Consider the following 24,737-nt stretch of genomic DNA (forward strand, 5'->3'; position numbering starts at 1 on the left):
CATTGACATGTAAATATGTAGAACTTAAATATGTAGGATTAATATAAATATAAAAATGCTGTAGAACATTGTAGACCCCTGTTATGTAGAACAGGGGTCGCAAACTCCAGTCCTGGATGGCAGTATGTAGGATGTTTGTGGTTTCCTTCCAACCAGTAGCCAACAAGGTGTGTGGGCACTTTAGGAAACCAATTCTCGAGTTAAATCCAAAAGGAAACCTGAACCAGTCATTGACTGCAGCGCTCCATGACTGTAGCTTGTGACACCTGGCGTAGAGTGTAAGAATGGTGAATTGTGGGTAGCTCACCCCCTCAGGCAGCGACCGCACTCTGCATTGCTGGTGGGCCTGCAGGGGGCGCGCTCCTCCCGGTTTAGGAGGGAGCACTGGGTGCACTGCCAGCAGGGCGACAGGCCCTCCTCTGCACTGAACTCCCCCTCCCCGCACGCCACGCACCGGCCCTCTCCCCGTCGCCATAGCCACAGTCCTGGGGCGAGCAACAGACACCGCAATGACATCACCGGTCACAGCTGACAGCAGTGCTAATGCCGTAACAGACACCATGACCTCAATCTGTCACACTTGACGAGCATTTTAAATGTTTTGGTTGCTTGAACGATGATGCAATGGGGAGAGGCTAATCTATTGTGTGGGCTCTGACTGTATATTACATATGTATATATATATTTTTGGTGAGATTTCTTGTAAATACTAATCTTGTAAATGTGATAAATTAAATGAAAAAGTCATGGACTACAAAGTTCACTATGCATTGTCAAATGAAAATGAGCAACACTCAATTCATCAGGTTGTTTGGCTATCACACTCAACAGTACACTTCATCCAGTCAAAAGAATGTTACTTAATGAATGCACAGTGATCGCTATGATCCTCCTTTGTCTTGTGTACGGCAGTTGTTAGTTGGAGGGGCATGTGTGTGTGCGTGGCCCACCTCAGAAAGCTGCTCCCCTGGCCCACACGTGGGACAACGCACACAGCTGCCGTTTGAGTGCAGGAACTGGGCCTGGTCACAGCTAGGGTCAGCCACAGCGAGCACATAGCAAAACACCTGAGGATACAGGTAGACAACCACTCAGTGCTAACCACCAGCAGCACCAGCTATTCTCTGCTTGGAATGGCCTGCAGAAAAAGCTAAAGCTTCAGGGACTGGTCACTCTCAGTTCATTTACAGTTTATTCTAAAGATGTTGGAAATAGATTCTATTGGGAATGGCAAATTGCACATTTCTAGCTGTAATTTGCTTTTAGCAATTTATTGTACTATATTTTTGCACATTTTGCTTGTGCCAAAAAATGTGTGTTTTTGTATGCTTTTGTTTTATTGTCTAAAGCTAAATGTCTCTCTCATAACATATATTTTTAATCTCAAAGGTTAAGTACAATAAAAAAAGAAAATAAACGCTGAAAATACGCTGGGATAAGAAACCCAGGAAGTCCTGTGTTTACTGGAACTTACCACCAAAAGAGCAGCAGGGACCCCAGGCTCCATGGACAAAAGCTCCCAAACCAGTGCGCTTGCGTGGGCAGAGAGCAAAGACGAAAAGTCCAGCGTTACTATGTTACTATGCTCTGCCCGTGAATTCACGGGGAAGTATGCCTCCTAGTGGCCATTTTGCGAACGACATGTACCACTGGTATGAGGAAACGCATGGACTGCCATGTAAAACCCCTGCGACTGTAGATCTATAGAGCTGCAATTGGCATTGGCATTAATTTAATAAAAATGTACTGATGTATTGTAAATCTCCCCTCCTCAATGCTAGTGTTTTGACATAAATGCCATTAATATATATGACACTTTGTGGTGACATCTTCTTAGTGCAGAGCATGTAAGGTCTCGTATACTAAGCTGCCATTCAATATGGTACATACCTACTAATTGTACATATACAGTACCGGAGTACTGGAATGTAACCATAAAACAGGCTCAACAATGCAATTCTTGGAAACATAGCTTAATATCTGATCACTGAAATACATAAAAAAAGAAAATAAGAATTTAAAAATCGACTTTTTGAAGCATTATCCAATCAAACATTGTCCATGCCATATTAATTACTCTCATTATAAAGAAAACCAATTTCCAGATGTTTTCTATAAAGAAAGCCTTAACATTTTTTAATTTTTTTTAAATTAAAAAAGAATATAGCTTTTGAATTCCAATAGCTCTGAAGTAATATTTATATCAACTTACCTTCCTAGCTGAACCCTTCAGTGTCGAATGTTTGAATCCCCCCAGCTCTCTCTCCTCCAATCTCAGCAAACTCCAAAACTACATTCTCTCACTTCTGACTGAAGGTAGGAGGGGCCAGAAGTTTGTGAGGGTGCGTCCAATTGGACCATCTGTTCCCTCTCACAGTCCCACCTGACTCCTCCTCTAGTGCAAGGAACCTCAGTTCCGCAGGGCTGACCAGGGAGCAGGATCCACTTCTTCTGTCAATATGGAGGGTTTAGGACGCGGCGTGGGCAACCTGACCCTGGGTCAGCAGTCGGGGACAGAGAGCGCACATTCCGGGGGAAACCCCCTGGCTGGCTGTTGTGACAGTTTGCCCAGCCGTGATGCGGGAGAGTTCCCCTAGAGGGCAGCGACGCGTCACCAGCGGCCTTCTCGGGTTCTCCGTCATTATGTTTGTGAAACAGGCACTGTTCCGCCGCTGAGGACCAGGGAGCAGGGAACCCTCTCTGGCTGAACGAGCGGCCTGTGGCTGAATGAGCTTCTTGTCTGCGGCAGACACAGGCCTGCCCACCTACGCGAATGAAACACGGCACCTCTTTCGTCCGCCCACGCAGGGGAAAAATGCGCCGGAATTAAATGGGCACGCGGGCAAATGACATGAAATGAAAATAGGCTGCATTCCAGAAGGCAAAAGCCTATCACTTTGTCGTGTCATTATTGCTTTTCAGCGATGATGTATTTAGCATATTAAATGCATATTCTGCATCCTGTAACTATTGATAAATTGTGTCCCCAAAACAGTAGTTGAGAAACTCATTCATTCATTATCCTAACCCGCTTATCCTGAACAGGGTCGCAGGAAGGCAGGAATACACCTTGGACAGGTCGCCAGTCCATCGCAGTGCACACACACCATTCACTCACACCTACGGGCATTTTTAGACTCTCCAATCAGCCTAACTTTCATGTCTTTGGACTGTGGGAGGAAACCCACGCAGACACGGGGAGAACATGCAAACTCCACACAGAAAGGCCCCGGCCGACAGGGATTTGAACCCAGGACCTCCTTGCTGTGAGGCGGCAGTGCTACCCACTGCACCATCCATGCCGCCTAGTTGAGAAACTATTAGAATGATTTTAGTTTAACAATGTTTAGTTGCAGAGATAATACTGGAAGCTGCTGTTGGCTATTGTTTTTATGAAGTAGCATTAGTAATATAAACCTCTCTATTGAGTCCACAAGTAACAATATGATCACAGTTTCTATGAGTGGATGTCAGGCTTCTAACAAATTCAAGTAGCCGATTATGCAGTGTATCATGCCTTATTTATATCTTTGCACAAAATGTTACAGTGCACAACTTCAACAACAAACGTCTGTTTGTAATATGTCATTTATAAAATCCCTTTGCCTGACTGTGCAATAAACACTTTGTACTAGACAAAACCACGCAGAGATAGCCAGGTATGTACAGTAGCCATGGGACTTCCAGGACCAGACGGCTGTAGACACAGCTTGGCTACAGGTGTCAACTTAAAGGCTGCTGGGATGTGAGCTACTACAGCTGGGGGATATGCAAGAACCGCTTAAAACAAATTAAATTTGTTCACACCAAGGCCTCAATAAAGGAGCCTTTAGGCTCGTAATAACATTCACTTCACTGTTTGTGGAACATCTGTTCCAACATCCCGCATGCATGCATCACATACATGTGAACAAATGCACTGCAGCCTGCTTTCTCCTGTTGATGCATATGACCTTACACCAATCTCTTCTTTACATGTGCACTCTCAGAAAAAAGTTTATCTGGTTTGCCTCCATAGGGGAACCCTTGTGATGGTAATTGGTTTATATGTAAGTGTCAGTAATAATGTATTCCTTCTTGGTTTTTTTGTTAGATTTTCATGTATTTATTTATTAATTTTTAACCAAAATATTTGGTTGTGTTGATCTTTTGTGAATGCTTTTGCATATGCACTCCAGGGTGTTATGCAGTAATGCATGTAATGATACAGATAAAAATAAAAATAACACCATATAAAAATATACAATAAAGTCATTTTATATGATGACTTTATCTACACAGAGAGAGAAACACAGAGAGGGAGAATAAAAGAAAAAGAGATAGAGAGAGAGGTGTCATCTCGTTTAATGAATAACCAGAGATGACATGGAGAGGGGAGTTTATAGTTATAGTTAAGTTTATAGCCTTGCGCCAGCAGGAGAGCATGTAAAATCAGATACACACAGCGTTAGTCAGAGCTTTTAACCTCAACACCACAATATCTTTGTGGATTTGATTTTATTCATTTAATTTGTTTTGCCATATATGCCAAATGGTGTGTTTTCGTAGTAAATTTCATAGCTTGTGCTGTATTTTTATTTGTTTTGTTTTAATTATTTTGTTAGTTTGAATAAGCTGTGCACATGTACAGCATTGCTTGGTAAGTTATTCTTTATGTTACAATTATAAGAATGTTTTTCTTAAAGATTGGTTGAGTTAAAAACAAATAATCTTTTCAAAAAGGTTATGCATGATATTTAGAATATTATTAAAAATAATCCACTTTCATTTGAAATCGTGCCTCCTGTATAAATGTGACAGTGAATTTTCTTTTATCCTGATTATAGAAACAATGTGGTTGATCGTGCAAAACATTTATTTGAAGGAATCATTGCATAATTGATAAATCTTCTACACTTCAGTTACACTTTAGTGGGAGCGTGTTTATATATTTTTTTAATCAAACTGTAAAACTCTTTTCAGAATGGTGATGGAAGTCAGAACACGATGCTTCATGCAGCTGCTGGGCATTGCCTGTATCCTGTGTTCAGGTATGCAAATATAGATGGGAACAATTTTGCAAAAGAAACATTTTATGGCACAATGTACAAAAGTGTGAAGTGAACATTTTCAAATAAACATTTTGGTGCAATAAATAGGCTAATAAATGTTAATAAAAGCTAGATCTGAATATTATATTTTTAATAACAATAATTACCATGGGTGGAATATTGTATCTTGGTTTTTGGTCATTTTGATGCCCATTGTGTGTGATTGTCATTGCATGCTGATCTATAGCATTGCATTCATGAAACATATACTGGCTTCAGTGTAATTTCAGTCTAATTCAGCAGTGTGATTCAGCATAATTCAGCAATGTGATTCAGTGTAATTACACAGCGTGGTTCAGCAGTAGGATTCAGTGTGATTCTGCAATGTGATTCAGAAGTATGGATCAGTGTGATTCAGTGTCATTTTTGAGTGTGATACATTGTTATTCAGCCGTGTGGTTCAGTGTGATTTAGTGTGATTCCACAGTATGATTTAGGGAGATTCAGCTCTGTGATTCAGTGTAATTTTGGAGTGTGATTCAATATTATTCACCCGTGAGGTTCAGTGTGATTCAGTGCTATTCCGCAGTGTGATTCAGTGTGATTCCACAGTATGATATAAAGAGATTCAGCTGTGTGATTCAGTGTGATTTAGGAGTTGTGGTCTCTCTGTGTCTCTCAGGCTCCGGTCATAGCCTGTGGGGCAGGAAGGCTGTGTTTGGGAGTCAGGACTGCAGAGGTGCAATGGGATACTGGCAGCTGGCAGGGGGTCGCTCAGTGCCTGCGCTGAACGAGCTGACTGTGTGCGTGGCACTGAGCAGGAACCTCACCTCACCGAAGTGGACCGTGTTCATGTACAAGCAGCGGGGCGGAAGCAGGGTGGAGCTGGGGCTGACCGGGCGGTCCGCCTGGCTGCACGCCTGGCTGTTCGGCGAGGAGTGGAGCGCCCCCATCAAACTGCCCCTGAACGCCTGGCACACGGTCTGCCTGACCTGGTCCAGCCGGTCCCGGGACCTGCGGCTGTACGTGAACGGAAGCAGCGTCCTGGAGGCGCGCGTTAACGAGACGGCACCCGGCCGGCCCTGCTGCCTCCCCGCAGACGGCAGCCTCACCCTGGGGGCGTCCCACGGGTTCGTCAACGGCCAGATCGAAGTGGAGTCGGGGAGCTCCTTCCTGGGGGAGATGTCCCTGTTCCGCATGTGGGGGAGGGAGCAGGGGAACTGCAGCTGCGCCGAGGGCGACGTGGTGCGATGGGACACCCAGGACTGGGACACACGCAGCTGCCCGCCCAAGCCCGAGGCTGGGCTGCAGTGCCGTGAGTCCCCTCCCTCCCCCCTCATCCTCCGTTTCTCCTGTTCTCCTATTCCCCTCTCCACACCACCTCCGCACTCTTTCCTCACCCAAATCCTCACCTTTCCTCCTTCCTCTGCCCCTAATACCCCCCTTCAGCCCACGTCTTCTCTCTCCCTTCTGCCCCATCACTTCTCACTCCTACTTTTCTTCCTCCCGATCTGCGCTTGCTATCCAAAACCTGAAATACTACACTTTCTTCTTTTCCTTTAATCCCACTGCTATAAAATGGACACTCATAACTCATTTGTCTCAGAGAGTCCTGGAAGTGGCATTTCCGGAAAGCTGATGTATTACCATTAGATAATCAGTTACTAATGGGGGAAAATAAATACATTGTTAAACTATTTTCTATCAAACTTCTGAATAAGAAACATTTGATTACAAAAAAAATGAGATGAGTTCAATTCACAGATAATGTTGTCTAGAGTAAATCAAACAGTATCCATAAATAATTTAAATAATAAAACAAAAACCGTATTGCTGACTCTAATCACATTGAACGGTCAGAACCCTTGCATATCAAGCTTACTGTAGGTAGTGCAGTGAATTTGGATGTAACTGGATGTAAGTTTGCATTTCATTTGGTTGATCAAAGAATTGGGTCATTTTTGTCATTTGTTTTCAGCGTGGTCTTTGTATGAAATTCAGATGACGGTTTGCATAATCCACCTGGACGGTAATATAAACGCAAATTCAGTGGAGGACATTGTGAATCACTGGGTAGGTAGACAAGCTGTCGAAATAATTTCACATCCAAGGAATTAATATTAATCTTGATGAGGGTGATGTTAAGACTCTGATTTACTGTAAATCAGAGTTGTTAATGTAGTCATAACATTGACTTTATTTGTCATGTCTGCCATTTTCTAACTCTGTTTTTCAATGATTTGCAGCTAACTACCACATTACCTACCACAATATCTGTGCTTGCAATTTTTGTTTCTCCTTCAGCAAGGTAGGATGAGAGGAATGATTGTAATAACCTGTAATTTGACTGTGCATATGTTGACTCTATGTCATCTCCTTGCCTTCTCTCTCTGTCTCTTCTCTCTCTCTCTCTCTCTCTCTCTCTCTCTCTCTCTCTCTCTCTCTCTTTCTCTCTGTATGTGCATGTGTTTGTGTGTATGTCTGTATATAACTCTAATGATTACACCTAGGTGTGTATGTGTACCTAAGTGTGCCTTATTAAAGCTATTGCCACCTAGCGGAATTAAGTGAAAAGAGCTAGATAAACAACATGTGTGCTTTTTGTTATCGCCTGTATCTTGTGTGTTTTAATGCAGCAAGCCTCACGTGGGGAACCATAGTCATGATGTGCAAAACACAGAGGAAGACAAGGTGCGTCTGTCTAAATCCCTCTGTTGGATTTTCCACAAGGATGACAAACATTGCTCGTGAGCAATACAGCATATACAGACTCTCTGCCAAATACGTATTGTATATTCTATATTGAAATTTCCTCACGTACAGTACACAAATATATATCAGAAAAACATTTGTCTGCGGATGGTGAATCAAAAGATTTGGTTTTGGATTTCTATTTGGCATTCTTACTGTGACACGGGGAGAGGATAAAGTTGTGTTCGTATGCTGTTCATATCCTGCACTACAGTGAGTGTGGGGATAAGAGCTGCATTGTATGAAACTCATCTTCTTCAATTTGGCAGGAAAGAAGATCTTTTCTGAAGGCAGCAGTGAAAGCTTGGTAAGATTGGGACAGGGTATAATACTTCAGCATCAATGGGTTAGATCAAGTAATTGATCAACAATTAATTCATTGGGTGTGAATGGTTTGACCCAAACTTTTCAGAAGAGATACAGTGAAACATACAAAGCAGCTTCATGTTGGGCCAGCCCATTTGTCATTGTGTCTTTGAGCAGGGTTGACGGCCTGGTGTATGTGAGCATCACCCCTGGCCCTGATGTGAGTGAAGCCCAGGCACACATCTCCACACTTCTGAGTGTGAAGTACAGCAACGAGACCCTGAGCATCCACACAGAGCCCAACAGCACCATGGTCAATCCTGTGGGTGGGTGTGCACACTGCCCCACAATTACTGGAGAAAACAATCACTTGACCATCAACCAATCAACCAACCAGCCAACCAATCAATCAATCAATCAACCAAACAAGCAATCAACAAATCAATAAATCAACCAACCAACCAACCAACCAAGCAATCAATCTATCGAACAACCAAACAATCAACCAAGCAATCAATCAATAAATCAACCAACCAACCAATCAATCTATCAAACAACCAAGCAATCAACAAATCAACCAAGCAATCAATCAATCAATCATTAATAGATATGATTAAATATGATACTTTGCAGACTACAATTTAATTAGCTCCGTGGAAGCTGGAATTAGCCTCCTTAGCTGGGGAAAATACAACCATACACAGGTCTAGTTTAACCTTCTAAGACCTGGCGTACACATGCGTGGACTCCACATTTTGGGCTGTATAACCATAATACTTCATTCTTAAGACCGAGAGTCCACATATGTGGACATCATTTTTCTCAAAAACTACATCATGTCAAAAGATGATGCTTAGTTTTTATACTTTTTATCAGGTCCCAATAAGCCCAAATAGCAAAGAGAAATTAAAAATGCATCCCAAAACAGAGTGCGGGTCTTAGGAGGTTAAAGATTTGAGCTGTCCTGTTCCTGCTCACTGCACAGAGACCCTGCCCGTGGTCACCCCACTGCCCCCCACCTCCCCTGGCAGCACCACGGGCGACACCGATGCCATCAGCAGCGTTGCAACAGGTCGGTCCCCAGGAGCCTGGGCTCAGAGATACCTGTGGTCATGTCAGTGTCTGCTACAGAAGGTGGCATTTTCCCACACTTTTGAATCTCCTTTGTTTGCCTATCTTCTTCAGCAGAGACTGTAGCTTCTGCTGTGACAGGCTCTCCCACCGCTGCCTCGCCAACCGAAGCTTCCTCCTTTAGCCCAAGCCCAGGTCACACGTGGACGGACAAGGGACAAACAAGTCCAGGTCAGCCACGAACAGCATCAGCCTCCTGAAGGAAAGACCATGTGGGAGTCCATTAATTTAAGCTGTTTGATGGGTGTTATGGCCCATATATTGTCAAATGAAAAAGGACAACAGCATGGTAACTGATTTTGAATCCATGTTTTGTTTTGGATCTGAGTGGCACATGTTATGGCACCAGTACTCCCCACTAAATGATGTCATCAAAATACCATCATGAATGGCTCTGTCTTTAATGAATCTCCGTCTGTCTGATGGGAACATTATTCCAAAACAAAAGCTTGCGTCTGTTATATCTTAGAACATTTTACACTGAAGCTATTGAACATTCACTTGTTGTTTATGCTTTAAAGACCTATTCTGGTCTGCATAGGTTTGCTTTCACGGAATGACATTTCTTTGTCTTGATTAACAGTTGGGCTTATATGTATTACAGACATATTTTACATGGTCACTGTGAATGTGACTGTGCAGGGCGGCAGTCAGGACCCAGAAGAGGCCATCCACACCTGGGTAGGTTATGTGAATCTATTGATCTGTTGAACTTAATTGAAGCCGTACTTTCATAGCTGACCGAAACTCATTGTTTGCCTGGTTGCAGCTTCGAGACACATTGGAGGTTCAATTGATGCTAGTCCTGAACCTTGCCCTGCAATCTGTGGCCCACAAGTAAGCTTTAGCTGCAGGCCTGAAACCTGCTTTCACAGGGTTTTTAGTGCTGGTTATGTAGATGCCTGGAGGCCTGTCATTGTTGCCTTTTTCCAGTCACATGCTGCTTGTTTGAGGTGCAGTTATTGCACGTTTGCTTTTGTTTGCAGATTGGAAGAGCATATTATGAGGATGGACAAGGTGAGCATCGGAATGGGGAGCTGGATATGAAAGGAACACATTTTCTTTCAAAATATTAAATCCCTCCCAAAAGTGTATGTTTAAACTAAACTACAATCAAGATGATGGAGTTACTTGCAAGTAGCTTGTAAAATATACAAAAAACTTGCCATAAATTTGTATTACATATGACGTATGCGTGTATACAAATACATCTTTCAAATCCAATACATGCATTTAAGATTATCCCTATACCTGGGCATTGGTGAAAACCTTTCATTGGTGCTTTAACATGAAAATGACAGCAGAATTAAAAAATCTGAACATGGCTGTGCATTTTATATCGACATGGAGTTGATGGTTCTGAATTCTGAATGTTTTCTTGGTTTATTATCTCTTGTAGATCTCTGTGCCAAGGCAGACAAGGTCAGATAAGACAGACGTCTACATCTACATTGCATATTTTGCTCTTTTTTTTCTGCATATTTTTCAGTTGACTGTAATGTGATTACTATTGTAATGTGATATATATATATATATCTACACTTACATATGTAAATACTGATGTGCATAAATGTGTGGCACATCTGAGGACCTCAAGCTAACAAAGTGTCAAAAAAAGTGTTAGATGCACCTTGACTGCATGTGTAACTCATTTTGTATTAAGTCCATTGTATTAATTTCATAATTGTTCTGTTTAATCACCATTTGCCCACAGCCACGGCTGCTCCTTCCAGGTTCGCGTTCACATGCCATCGTTTAACATCACGAAAACAGGGGACCAGATATCCACCCTTCTGATCAAGCCGTACACCAACGGCACTGTGAGTGTGCTCGCACACCCTGGGGAAATCAACATCACACACATAGGTACAGTATGTCAACCATGGCTTTGCCCTTGGCCTCATAATCATTGTAATAGCCCATTTTCTAGCATTCTGTGACTTTGTATGCTTGTGCGTTGTTCTTTTTCCAGAGACTATGCACAGTAGCTGGAAATCTTACATCATTTACCATTGTAATGCACTGACGAGCTGGTTGGTGCCTTGCATGGCAGCAAGTCACCGTTGGTGTGTGAATGTCTGTATGAATGGGTGAATAAGAGGCAGCTTTGTATAAAAGCTCTATATAAATGCTGTCCATTCACCAGTAAAACTACTGTCTCCAGAGCCCTGCTTCTCAAAGCAGGATTACTGAGTTAGCTGGATAAGTGAACTAAATAAAATCCAGAACCTTTATAAAACTGGAACATGGACTGAAGTAAAAATACCTGTTTGGGGTTTTACTGTGCGCAATTATCCATCTAGCTCCAGTAATCCTGCTTTGTGAAACACCACCCAGTACTATTATTCCAACAACAACTGTTTTCCCCTGCAGAACCAGGAGGGTGCCCTGAGCAGGTGGAGCTAACGGTGTGGGGCCTGTATGCGTGGCCTCAGACTGCAGCTCAGAGTCTGGCCAGCCAGCCTTGCAAAGGGGACCCCAGTAAGGAGGCCACCAGACTCTGGTAAGGGCTGAGACACACTGCTCCGTTACTGGGAAAGGTCAGAATTTGCGTTCCTTATAACCTTCCTGTTTTTAATGACAAGAGAATTGTGTTCCGTAACAGGGATTCCCAGAACAGTGTTACTGGGCAGTGCATGTACTGCCACTATATTGTCCTTGGTAATGTTCAACATAAATATTCATTAGATGGATTAAACTGAAAAGCTTGAGCGTTGACAGAAGAGTCAATCTGCCTATCTACTGGGTATATACAATGCCAAGCTTGGTGTTGTAGGTACACGGTGTGCCCCATTGTGATGTAACTTGATGGTCTGTATACCTGCCATTGCAGTTTGTGGTAAAACTGTTTTAAAATGAATTGCATCATGGGATATTTTGATATTTGGGTGGGTTGGGCTGAATAAGATACCGGAAAACATTGCCTCATGTCCTGTTCATCGAACCTCTTACCCTTTGGTAATAAATATCGCACCATTATTTATACTTGTAGCATTATTCATTATTCATTATTCACTATTTACACTTTATAGGAAAAACAATATTTTTCTGGCTGCTTGAAGGGAATAGTAGGGTCAGATTCAGCAGTCCCTGACTCTCGGCGAGATTGACAGGACTTTCATTTGCTCATGAAAATGCATGAACACTATATATAGCATTGCGTTGTGGAGCACTAAGTGGCACTGAATGGGTGGCATGCTGAATTAGCATACTTGCAGCTATTTTTGTCCTCTGTCCTCCATAATGAATGAATTAGGGAACGGCAGCAGCACCCAGATGAGATGTAAATGAATGACTCATATCTCATTCAAATTCAGAACTGCATTAATGACCATTCATGGACTCGTCATTATCATTTATGTGCAATGTAACTATTTATTCATACATATCCCATTGAATAAATTGCAGACATGCTATTAATATACTTTATATAATTAATTATTTATAATTACTTCCCAGAAGCTCTTATCCACATTCAATTGCTGGTATAATGTGTCTTTAATTTAATGGAATCTAGCCATTTATTTAAAATTTACAAGTAATACATGACGATGTACATAAACTCGTATTCTATCCTACTTCATGACACCAACGGGACATGGAAAATATATGGTGAATGCATATAAAATGTATGTTATTTATATTGCATAATATATTGCTTTATAAGTTTATAATTTGTATTGCAAAGATACCTTCAATAATATGTATTCAGTTATATCAATGTATAATACAATCCCCTGAAATTAAGCAATATAAATCTTCTCTGAATGAAAGTTTCTTTGAAGAAACATGCAGTATAGTAAAACAGAGTAAGTTCATATCCTCATTATTATTTTGGTGTGGAATGTTTGCCTTTGTTCTTGTGATAGAACGCTGTGAGTGGCTGTCAGGAGCAAATATCATCTGTTGCCGTAGAGAACCAAGTTCATATTCCCCTGTTCCTTCTGCTTGTTTCCTAACATAATTCGGTACAGTTTGTCTATGATTAATTTCCAGACCGCAGTAATAGGAAGCAATTTTCATTAACGAACTGATTAGCAAGATTAAGGGCCCAGGTTTCTTTCAGGGAGGACTGACAATATAAATATTAGTTATGAAAGTCTTATCATCGTGGCTAAGATTACCATCAAATCTAATAACTAAGTGATAAGAAAATTGATTTTACACATAAGCCAAACAAATAGGTCACGAAGCAATTTAATCTTTTTCCAATGCACATGATTCATTGTCATGAAGACCAGCAAACTTTTGCCATAAAAATTTAAGTCAAGTAAAAAAAAAGGTAAATTGTTTCTTAAATGAACAGTCAATATCACTTGTTACATGATTAGAATAATATACCTTTACTGAATTTTGGCAGAAATACAAGCCTGAATACATCTAAAGAAAAAGGCGTGTTATACATTCTGAGTTGTATAATTTGCTATTTTGAATAGACATGTGTTTATATATGCTTTATGGCAAGTTTATGGTATAATCTAAGGCATAATTTGCTTAACCTTGCCCTTAGAGTGATCTCAAAGACTACATGGCAGGAAGACTCTGCAGGAGGTTTCAGGTTCCCGCAACATATCAGTGTTGCTTTATATTGGACAGCAGTGTAACCTCCAGTGGCCATTGATGTCTCTGTGCATGAAACGGTGATCTGGGTTATACAATCACATGAATATTGCGTAGCCAACTTCATCAATCATGTTTCCAGACCTGGGCAAAACTTTAAGAAATCGAAGAGAAGTTCTTCCTTGCTGTTTTATTTACCAACATTTAGGCAAAAGTCGCCTTCTTCAGGATCCGGAAGATATTCTGTGTTAATTCGCAGAAAATTATCAAGTGTTAACTCAACTCTTAACAGAGTTGAAAGAAGAGCCAAGAAGGGGATAAAATGTAATTCAATATGAAATTTTGACCTTTTGAACATTTTGACATTTTTCTGTGCAGTGAGGTGAATGGGGTGACTGGAGAGGCGGACTGGGCTCCCCCAGACCTGCAGCTCTGCCCACCTGTGGAGACCACCATCTCAGACCTGAGCGAGATCAACATCACTGCCAGTGAGCTCCGTGTGCATTTAAGCACTTAGCTGATGCTCCTAACCAGAGCCACTATCATAGCTCCATCAAGTCCATTTTACTCAGTGTGATATTTACTGACGCAGCTCAGATAAAGTCACTTGCTTAAGGGTTCAGCAGCTGTGCTCCATCTGGGTATCGGGCCCAGCAACTGCTGAGTGATGAGGATAGCTACAAAATCCAATAACCTCAAAGGTCTTATCTTTATTTATTCCCATTATCATTTGTTCTGGATTTCCTTCCAAATAAATGTCAACATTTTCCCTTAAAACATCTCACAGGGCTGCCAAACACTGTTCCTGGAGATCTAATATCCTGTCGGTTTTCACTGCAACTCACTGAGTTGTGTGCTAAATAGTAGAATCAGGTGTGCCAAATTAGGGGTAAACTGAAAGCCTGATGGATGGTAGCTCTCCAGGAGCAGGGCTGGGAAAGCTTGTAACATTTGCTGCATTTGACTTTATTTCCATGGTTTCCTTGTGTTATTTATTGAGAAATTCTGTCTCCCAGATAACTCGGCAGATATGGTAGATATAATTATGGACCTAGTGGGGGAGAACACGCACCTGCCCCTGACCCAGCTGGAGATCATCCTGGACAAGCTGGTGGAGGTGGTGAATGTCAGCCAGATTATCTCCTCCCTGGCTTCCAACATCATCCACATCATCGAGGTCATCCTACAGCACGGAAGCGACCTGCCATCTGTCACCAACCAGTAAGGGAGAGGGCCTAAGGGGAATTTTGGAAAGTATTCTAAAAATATTAGTCAGTCCTGGATAGCTTCTGTCATGCTAATAAAGCTTAATTAAATCTCTGTGTCAGTCTTTATGGGGTAAATAACATTTTACTTGGTAGTGCATTTAGATGCTTGCTTACTTACTTAGTTGCTATTTAATGAATATTTAATACTAATTCAGGGATTGGAATTGTGTTGGAAGTTAGCAACTCTTTGTGTTTATGATTGTTTTGTGGTTCTAAGCGCAGTTAACTTGCATTCGTATTTACAATGCTATCTAATAATATAGCACATACTGTACACTGTCTCTGGAGTAAGAGTGTAGTTAACATGGGGCAGGTTTCAAAAAGGAGAATTACTGAGTTAACCGGATAACAGCAGAATCATTTTCACGTCAGTCCTATGTTCCAGATTTGGGTAGTTCCCGGGTTTAACTCAGTGCTAACTCATTAATCCTGCTTTGTGGAACAGGCCGCTGGTCTATTTCACTGTTGTTCACACAACTGATGTGGATGCATTTATGTGCTTTCACATTACAATTCCTTCTGGATAATGACTGCTAAAGTATTGTACTCTATTTTACTGTACTCTCTATTGTACTCTTTGCCTGCTGTTTTCCTTCCTTTTGTCTCCCCCCCCCCCCCCCTCTCTCTCTCTCTCGCTCTAGGATCCTGAATATTACAGACAAGGTTGGGGACAGGATCTTGTACAATGCGTCCTCACACAACATCACCACTCCCTCCCTGGTCCTATCACTCGTGAATGTGAACTCATCCCAGTTTGATGGCCTCACCTTCGGGGTTTCCTCTTTCACCCATGGCCTCGACCCCAAGGTGCCAGATTACACAGCCAAGGAAATGCATATGAGACTAGCAACAGACCAAATAAATCACATTAGGGAATAATATGCCTTGGCATATTATAATTTTGGAGGCTGTCTTTTCAAAAAGACACTTACTGTACTACACTGCAAGAATATAAAACCATGTACATGACTTTGGTGTATGTTTGGTAGGTTAATGCTATGATCTAAATAGGTATTGTAGGTGATGCAAATCAAAAGTGTTTGTGCTCTTTAAGTGAAACATTAATAAAATGAAAGAAATGCTGTACAAACAAAGGATGTTTAGTAATCCTCTGCATTCTTACAGGATGAGTGTAGAAACCATAATGTCTCTTTTTTCATTAAAATGCACACATTGGAGATAAAGTCAGCAGCACCCAAGCAATACCCTGTGTTTATTGCTGTTTATTGCTGCTGTGTAAGTGTCCAATAAACAGGCTTAGCTATAACTACAAAAGCCCATTTTACGGCAGCGTTTTTAATTTGCAATGTGCAGTAAAAGGACAGAGTTTCCAAATGAATAACATGCTTCATTAGGCTTTTACCTCTCCTCAAACAGAGAATGGGCCCTTGACCATATAGACACTTGAATGTTTCTAACGAACACGGCTCCATGTTTACAATCTCGATGAACCTTCAAGTTGTGAAATGGAAGGTGATTTCAAGAGCTTTCTGAACAGACAAGTAAGACAACTCTTAGCCTGTAGACTAGTGGCTAAGGTGCGTGACTGGGACCCAGAAGGTTGCTGGTTCAAGCTCCCGTGTAGCCACAATAAGAGCTGTTGGGTCCTTGAGCAAGGCTCTTAACCCCACATTGCTCCAGTGGGAATTGTCCCCTGCTTTGTCTAACCAACTGTTCATCGCTTTGGATAAAAGCATCAGCTAAATAACAAATTATTATTCATAAAAAGGGCGGATGTTTGTGTGATATTATGGGATGTAATGCACAATAACAATGACGGATACCTTGTTATTTATATTCTGAGTTTTTCCCTGTGATCAGATCTTCATCAATGAGGAGCTTCTGAATGATACTGTGGCATTCATCTCTCTTCCACGAGAAGTACAGAAGTTCTTTCCCCAGGGAGAACGGACCCGGCCTCGCATTCAGTTCCAATTCTACGGGACACCTGATCTCTTCAAGGTTCCTGCAAAAACATTTCCTTTGATTGGATGTAAATGTACACTCAGTGAGCACTTTATTAGGTATTTATTAGACTTATTTTTTAGACTCATTAAGTCTTCTGCTGCTGTAGCCTATCCACTTAAAGGTTTTGTGTGTTGTGCATTCAGAGATGCTCTTCTGCATACCACGGTTGTAATGTGTAGTTATTTGCGTTACTGTCACCGTCCTGTCAGTTTCGACCAGTCTGGCCCTGCTTCGCTGACCTCTCTCATTAACAAAACATTTTTTCCCCCAATCCAATACACCCTGTCTGGCACCAACAATCATTCCACAGTCACTTAGATCACATGTATTCCCCATTCTGACATTTGATCTGAAAAACAGCTGAACCTCTTGACCACTTCTGCATGCTTTTATCCATTTGGTTGCTGCCACATGATTGGCTGATTAAGGTGTACAGGTCTACCTAATAAAGTGATCACTGAGTGTATATGCAAGCACAGTAAAACATATTATGAGCGGGGGCTGCTGGGTGGCTTATCTTCTTAAACGTCACATATTGTGGAAAATGACATTTCCTTAGCTATGTGGATTATAAAGAAGTTGAAGGTGCTATAAAAACGTAAACAGCCTGGTAGGCACTCACCGAATAATGAACCTTGAATGAACGTCCAGAGGTGAGGTTTCTCAATGCAGAATCTGTCTCGTTTCCAGGAGCCTGAAAGTAAGCTAGAACTGTACACCCATGTGGTGTCAGCAAGTATCACCAACACCACCGGGGACATCAAAGACCTGGAGAACTTGGTCAGGGTGACCCTCCACCACCACACACCAAATGTGGTGAGTGACAGGGATTAGCAATACGGATCCCTGCAAATGGGCTGATGACATTAAAGTGCCTGGATCCATATTCGCAAAGAAGAGGCGCAAAGATATGGGCAAAAGAAAACCCGATCCTTGATCAGCACTCATGCTCTAGAGACACATTATTATTACAGGTCTTGATCACATCCTCTGTTCCCCCTTCAGCACAACGACAAGGTGGAGTGTGTGTACTGGAACTTCCGCAGTAACGGTAGGTTTTTGTCTCTCCTTTAGAATGCCTGGGGCTTTCTGTTAATGCCACAGACACACAACAACTGCAAATATACACTCAAAAAATGATTACTTTATAAAATCATGAACAGAGGTATCACACAGTATTATTGAGTAAATGGGACTCACATATACGTAATAATATTGGATGCAATAACTGTCCAAAGTAAAGACCTAAAAGTAAATCCTATGATTAATTTTGTTTAGAGTAGATTTCTATTGCAATAGTCAAGGGGGGAACTTAAGACACATTAGTATCAACCGGCAGCAAATACATGCCTAAAAAGCATGTCCTGAGCTGGAATTGGTGTCTTTGATTGACCTTGACATTCAACATTCGCCTGATAACTGAAAGATACATTGACAACTGCGATCAAGTGAGTTTTTGGAACCATGACTTATCCAGGATTGAAAGCAGAGACGTCTTTCAAGAATTTTAGGGGGACTGAAGATCTGAGAGATAAAGGTGGCTCTCAAATCACATCAGGCTTCGAGAGTGAAAAAAAGGAAAAAGTAGTTTCTGAATAGAATACCGCAGGCAGTTGGTGAAGATGATTCAGAGATAAAGATTCATGGGTTTCTTTACTTACTGTGTCTCCTTGTTTTTGTTGTGGAACTTTTGTGTGCTGAAGGCAATCGCGGTGGGTGGGACACCACAGGCTGTGAGAGGAACAGCACCACCATCAACCACACGACCTGCCTGTGTAACCATCTTACACACTTTGCCGTGTTAGTGGTAAGGCCTACATTTACCAAGGTCATGCTTACAAATGAAAGTCCTGATCCTGGTGATAATACATCAGGTGTGAATCATTGTCCATGTTCTGATCAATGGTACACAACCAAGCCACTATTTAATTTCATTGTGAATCATATGATTTGTGAAGCATCGCCTTAGCCTAAAAAGATTTTCATTTAATTGACATTGTTTACATCTGCTTCTTTCCAAGAGTGACACAGATGGCTTACATTATTTTACATGTACTCCATTTATACAGCAGAATCTTTGATGAAACAATTCAAAACACTTTGTACAGTGGCGGTGCCCCACCTGCAAATGGAGTGCCAAGCCCAATTAACAAACTGTCATGCTACTCTGTGGCCCAGTGACACTAATCCCATCCTCCTTGGTATTTTTGTGCAGGACATATCCCGGGATAAACTTAACGAACTGGATGAGAAGATCTTGAGTGTCATCTCCTACCTGGGCTGTGGCATCTCCTCAGTGTTCCTGGGCATCAGCTTGCTGACGTACACAGTGTTTGAGTGAGTGGAGCATGGAGGCCTTAAATCTTTACACAGCCTGAGCTTAAGAATTACACTGCGCAAACATGGCATCTACAGGAGATGAAGGTTAACAAACTAAATGACTGGTTTCATAACAGTGAGCTGGCTGACTGGCTCAATCTTTAGCTTTAGCTCTTGGCTCAAGATTTGACATGTTGAACCTTAGAGACCACAGCAGGATCCACCATGCTGACTAATGTTCATAAAGAGTAAAATAACAAAAAAGCCCAATTACTTTTTGAGCTGAACTGTCATTTATGCATTAACAGTTCATTCAGCCATGACTGCACTGATAATGATGGAAAGAGCCTTTTTGAATTTGGGGCAGCCTGTAGCGTAGTGGTTAAGGTACATGACTGGCACCTGCAAGGTCGGTGGTTCGATCCCCGGTGTAGCCACAATAAGATCCGCACAGCCGTTGGGCCCTTGGGCAAGGCCCTTAACCCTGTGTTGGTCCAGGGGAGGATTGTCTCCTGCTTAGTCTAATCAACTGTACGTCGCTCTGGATAAGAACGTCTGCCAAATGCTATTAATGTAATGTAATGTAATGTAATTACAGCAAGGCCCCAGAGGGTCACAGGGTCACAGGGTCACTGCTGGCTTTTCTTCTCACCCCATGAGCCAGCCACCAATTTATAACCTGGAAACTAAGTGAGTCCAGTCTACTGATTTACCAATAACATGGCGACCAACAAGGAAAACCAGCAGAACCATGGCCCATTGGTCAGGTGTAGGACCAGCATTTGGAAACCCCTGTTAGAACATGTTCACAGGGTCTCAGGACTAACTCAACAGATGAGGCCGCGTGGCTTCAGGGGGCCAGCAGTGTGCCTTCACAGTGACTTTTTGAAGGGTGCAGGGGGTTGGGGGGAAGATCTCCATGTGCTATATTACTTTTCTGCCCTTACCCACTCTTCCCCTCACTTGTAATTTACTTCAGTCCTTTCCCCGGCTTCCCACCCTCAGCCTCATCTCCCCTCTCCTTTCTGCCCTCTCTTCCCACAGAAAGCTGCGCAGAGACTACCCGTCCAAGATCCTTCTAAACCTGTCCCTGGCCCTGCTGGGCCTGAACCTGGTCTTCCTGCTCAACTCTTCGCTCTCCGCCTATGGTGACGGTCTGTGTGTCGCTGTGGCAGCCGCCATGCATTACTTCACCCTGGCCTCCTTCACCTGGATGGGCCTGGAGGCCGTGCACATGTACCTGGCTCTGGTCAAGGTCTTCAACGTCTACGTGCCCTCCTACATTTTCAAATTCTGCATCCTGGGCTGGGGTAAGACGGGAGGGTGGATGAAGGAATAAACGTGCAATGACTCTGGATCAATCCATTCTGAAAACCCTGTGTATCCATTTGAACTATTTTGCAAGGAGCCGTGATGGTGTTTTTTTGTACAGGTGTTCCGCTGGTGATAGTCAGCACAGTCCTGGCAGTCCAACAGGATGCATATGGCAGCAAGTTCTACGAAGACACCCCAGGGTCATATGGCAGCACAGAGGTTTTGTGAGTGTGATCTTTAGTGACTGTGACGGGTGCGACTTTGGTGTGTTTCCAGCGTGTCTGTGAGTATAATCTTCAGGGTCTGTCTGTGAATGTGATCTTTGTGTGTTACCAGTGTGTCTGTGAATATAATCTTCAGCGTGGAAGCCCAGAAGTCATCTCACTCTGCTCATTGTTCTGTCTTTCTATTTCTTTCTATTAGCACTTTACTCCACTGCAGACAGCTCCAGTTGCAAGTCTGTGTTTTGCTATATTAACACCTGAATTGCAACAAAAAAAATGTTAACTGAAGAGGAACTCTCTCCTCCCGCAGTTGTTGGGTCCAGCACGAGGTGGTGTTCTATGTTTCCGTGGTAGCCTACGTCTTTCTCATCCTGATCTGCAACATGTCGGTGTTTGGGCTCGTCCTGGTTCAGATTAAGAGAATACAGGTCAACAAGCCTGCAGGCACCAAAAAGGGCCTGTTGCAAGACCTGCGTAGTGTGGCCAGCCTCACTTTCCTGCTGGGCCTCACCTGGACGCTGGTTTTCTTCTCCTGGGGACCCTTCAAAGTGCCCGTCTTCTACCTGTTCTCAATCCTCAACAGCTTACAAGGTAGGAGACATACTCCGAGCAACAGATACAGATAACCTCTGCAGCATTAGTTAGTATCAGAGGCTGTGTCAGTTGCTTGGATGAGAGGCTGTGCAGAGCTTTAGAGGTAGGATGTCAGCACTCGAAGCAGGGCTTGTTGGGTCAGAGGCTGAGGTATCAGAATCAGAATCACTTTATTCGCCAAGTAGTTTTCACATACAGGGAATTTGCTGTGGTTAGTGGGTGTATGCAGACAACATAAAGAATAATACTAAAAATAGAAATATAGATATAAAATAAAGTGGAATGTAAATATAAATAAAAAAATAAAAATAAATATTTACAATACAAGATGATACTGAAGCGGGGTATGTGAAATATTATTAAAGTGCAAAATGTAAAGTCTATGGGGGCGGGATAAGAGTCTGTGACAATGGGGGGTCCCGGGCCTTGTTGACGTTGATCACAGGGAGACTTTGATGTAACGTGTCTATGGGGGTGGTGTAAGGGTTCTGTGACAGTGGGGGGTCCCCCGGGCCTTGTTGATGAGGCCAGCTGCAGATGGGAAGAAACTGTTTTTGTGGCGAGAGGTTTTGGTCCAGACGGACTGCAGCCTCCTGCCAGAGGGAAGTGTTTCTAACAGTCTGTGTCCGGGGTGAGAGGGATCGGCCACAATCCTTCCTGCATGCCTCAGGCTCCTGGAGGCATACAGGTCCTGAATAGATGGCAGATTGCAGCCAATCACCTTCTCTGCAGAGTGGATGATACGCTGCAGTCTGCCCTTGTCCTTGGCAGTAGCAGCAGCATACCAGATGGTGATGGAGGAGGTGAGGATGAACTCCATTAAGTCTTGAAGTAATCTGGTACATGGCAAGTCTCCAGTGAGGTGTTAAAAATGTCTGTGAATACCGGAGACAGCTGATCAGCACAGTGCTTCAGGGTGGATGGAGAGACAGAGTCTGGCCCGACTGCTTTGCAGGGGTTCTGACTCTTGAAGATCCTGTTTGAAGATCTCTTTCCAGTAACGACATAGGTGTCTCTGAGGTGAGTGGCTGTGGAGTGGCCCAGGCTCCTGCTGTGACGGAGGAGGTGAGGGAAGAGGGGGGCTGGAGCTGGAGCTGGTGGCTGGTGTCATGGGGAATGGTGTCAGGACTGTCCCATTGACCTTCAAAGCGACAGTAGAACTTGTTCAGGTCGTTGGCCAGGTGTGAATTGTTCATGGAGTGGGGGGTTTTTGTTTTGTAGTTAGTGATCTGTCTGAACCCTTTCCAGACAGAAGCAGAGTCATTGGCTGAGAACTGGTGTTACAGCTTCCCTGAGTACAGTCGTTTAGCGTCTCGCACCTCCTTGCTAAACTTGTACTTGGCCACTTTAAACATGACTCTGTCCGGACTCCTAAATGCCTCTTCCTTCTCTGACCTTAACTGTCTGAGTTTTGCTGTGAACCAGGGTTTGTCATGTTGTAACCCACCCTGGTGCGTGATGGTACACAGCTGTCCTCACAGAAGCTGATGTAGGAAGTCACCGCCTCTGTGTACTCATCCAGATTGTTGGTAGCAGTCCTGAAAAATCCCAGTCGGTGCAGTCCAAACATGCCTGAAGCTCCTCCACAGCTTCACTGGTCCATTTCTTTGATGTCCTCACAACCGATTTAGAGAGCTTTAATTTCTGCCTGTATGCAGGAATCAGGTGGACCATGACGTGGTCAGAGTGTCCCAGTGCAGCACGAGGGACGGCATGATAAGCACTGCTTGCTGTGGTGTAACAGTGATCCAGAATGTTCTTCTTTCTGGTCGGACATTTAATAAACTGTCTGCATTTGGGGAGTTCATGGCTGAGGTTTCCTTTGTTAAAGTCGCCGAGGACAATAACTAAAGAGGTTTTGTCCGCTCCACACACAGTATGATCGGCGTGCATGCGTTGTGCCTCCTGCACGTTACCCTGTGGTGGAATGTAAACACCGACTAGTATGAATGAAACAAACTCACGGGGGGAGTAGAAGGGCTTGCAGTTCATGAAAAAAGATTCCAGATCAGGAGAACAGTGTTGTAGTATCACTGTGACGTCGTTACACCAGCCACTGTTAATGTAAAAGCACGAACCTCCGACTTTTGTTTTGCTGGAAAATTTTGTGTCACGATCCGCTCTGAAGAGTTGGAAGCCTGCCAGCTGCAGTGCAGAATCCGGTATCGATCCACACAGCCACGTCTTCAGAAGAAAAACAGAAGATGAAGAAAAGTCTCTGTTTTTACCCAACAGTAGCTGAAGTTCATCCAGTTTGTTTCCCAGTGAATGCACAAATGAACGTTAGAGAGAAATATTCCAGGTAACGCTGTGCGATATCCGCGTCGGCGGAGACGCACAAGCACACCAGCGCACCTTTGACCACAATGTTCAGTAGTTCCACAGATGTGGCAATGAATGTGGGAAATAAATTGTAGCCCTGATGTTTATGAGCTCTTCTCGGGTGTACGAGCTCCCAGAATTATCGCAAAACACTGAACTAACAAACAGAACAAGACAATATAACGCGCACCGAGGCAACCGTCTATGGCGCCATCTTGAGTAGTAGTATGTTGTTAGCATTAGAGGCTAGGTCTGTTTTTAGCATCAGAGAATCTATCTGTTGTCGGTAATCAGTGTGTTTTGTCTTTCTTGTGTTGGTGTGCTTCAGGGTTCTTCCTCTTTGTGTTTTACTGCCTGATGAAGGAAAATGTGCGTGAACAATGGCGGGTCCACCTGTGCTGTGGCCGTTTCAGAGTGAACGAGCACTCAGGTAGGGCCCATCTTTACCAGAGAATGTTACACACACACACAGATAGAAAATGCACACATATTCACACCCAGTATTAACTTTGCACTGGCAGCTGAGGTTTTTGTGACGACGGAAGATAAACATTTTAGCATTTTTGAACGCATGCTCAGTCTTCAGGAAAGAGACATTGCAGGATGATTTTTTGGAAGCATTCCCATAGATATGACAAACAGCATCGCACAGATTGCTATAATCTGAAGTAGGGTCATGTTGCATAACTGTTGTTCAGAATGGAGCCGCTCCATGGTGGCTGGTGTGAAATCCAAACCGCAGGTGGGCCGCACACCGTCTATGAAATCTGACGATTCCAACGAAACCAGGAGAACCTCCAGCTCTTCCAACCCGGGTCAGCAGCAGCCCAACAGCTTCCGAATCAGCCTGGGTAAGTGTGAACACCTGTACACTACTGGAGAGGACATGATGACAATTTGACACAACAAGTGTGATGACTTCAGTAAGATTCAGGTTGGAAAGCCCTTGA

The 24,737-nt window shown here is 43.1% G+C and overlaps 1 protein-coding gene and 1 pseudogene across 1 annotated transcript; one reads left to right on the forward strand and one right to left on the reverse strand.

Annotated features, from left to right (window-relative positions):
- Positions 1 to 2,253, reverse strand: part of LOC133123523 (uncharacterized) — a 5,074-nt pseudogene extending 2,821 nt beyond the window's left edge.
- Positions 2,254 to 2,459: 206 nt separating this feature from the next.
- LOC133123524 (adhesion G-protein coupled receptor G6-like) lies at positions 2,460 to 24,688 on the forward strand. Its single transcript, XM_061233994.1, has 19 exons — positions 2,460 to 2,499; positions 5,713 to 6,345; positions 7,667 to 7,721; positions 8,265 to 8,413; positions 9,073 to 9,159; positions 9,823 to 9,899; positions 11,654 to 11,721; positions 14,157 to 14,266; positions 14,795 to 14,999; positions 15,688 to 15,853; positions 17,705 to 17,830; positions 18,020 to 18,065; positions 18,718 to 18,821; positions 19,230 to 19,336; positions 20,378 to 20,643; positions 20,766 to 20,871; positions 21,182 to 21,462; positions 24,116 to 24,217; positions 24,486 to 24,688. Exons 1-19 carry the CDS (start codon positions 2,460 to 2,462, stop codon positions 24,686 to 24,688), a joined length of 2,931 nt encoding a protein of 976 aa, XP_061089978.1.
- The last annotated feature ends 49 nt before the right edge of the window (positions 24,689 to 24,737 follow it).

This window comes from Conger conger, chromosome 3, assembly GCF_963514075.1.
Source record: "Conger conger chromosome 3, fConCon1.1, whole genome shotgun sequence".
In the NCBI taxonomy this organism is placed as follows: domain Eukaryota; kingdom Metazoa; phylum Chordata; class Actinopteri; order Anguilliformes; family Congridae; genus Conger; species Conger conger.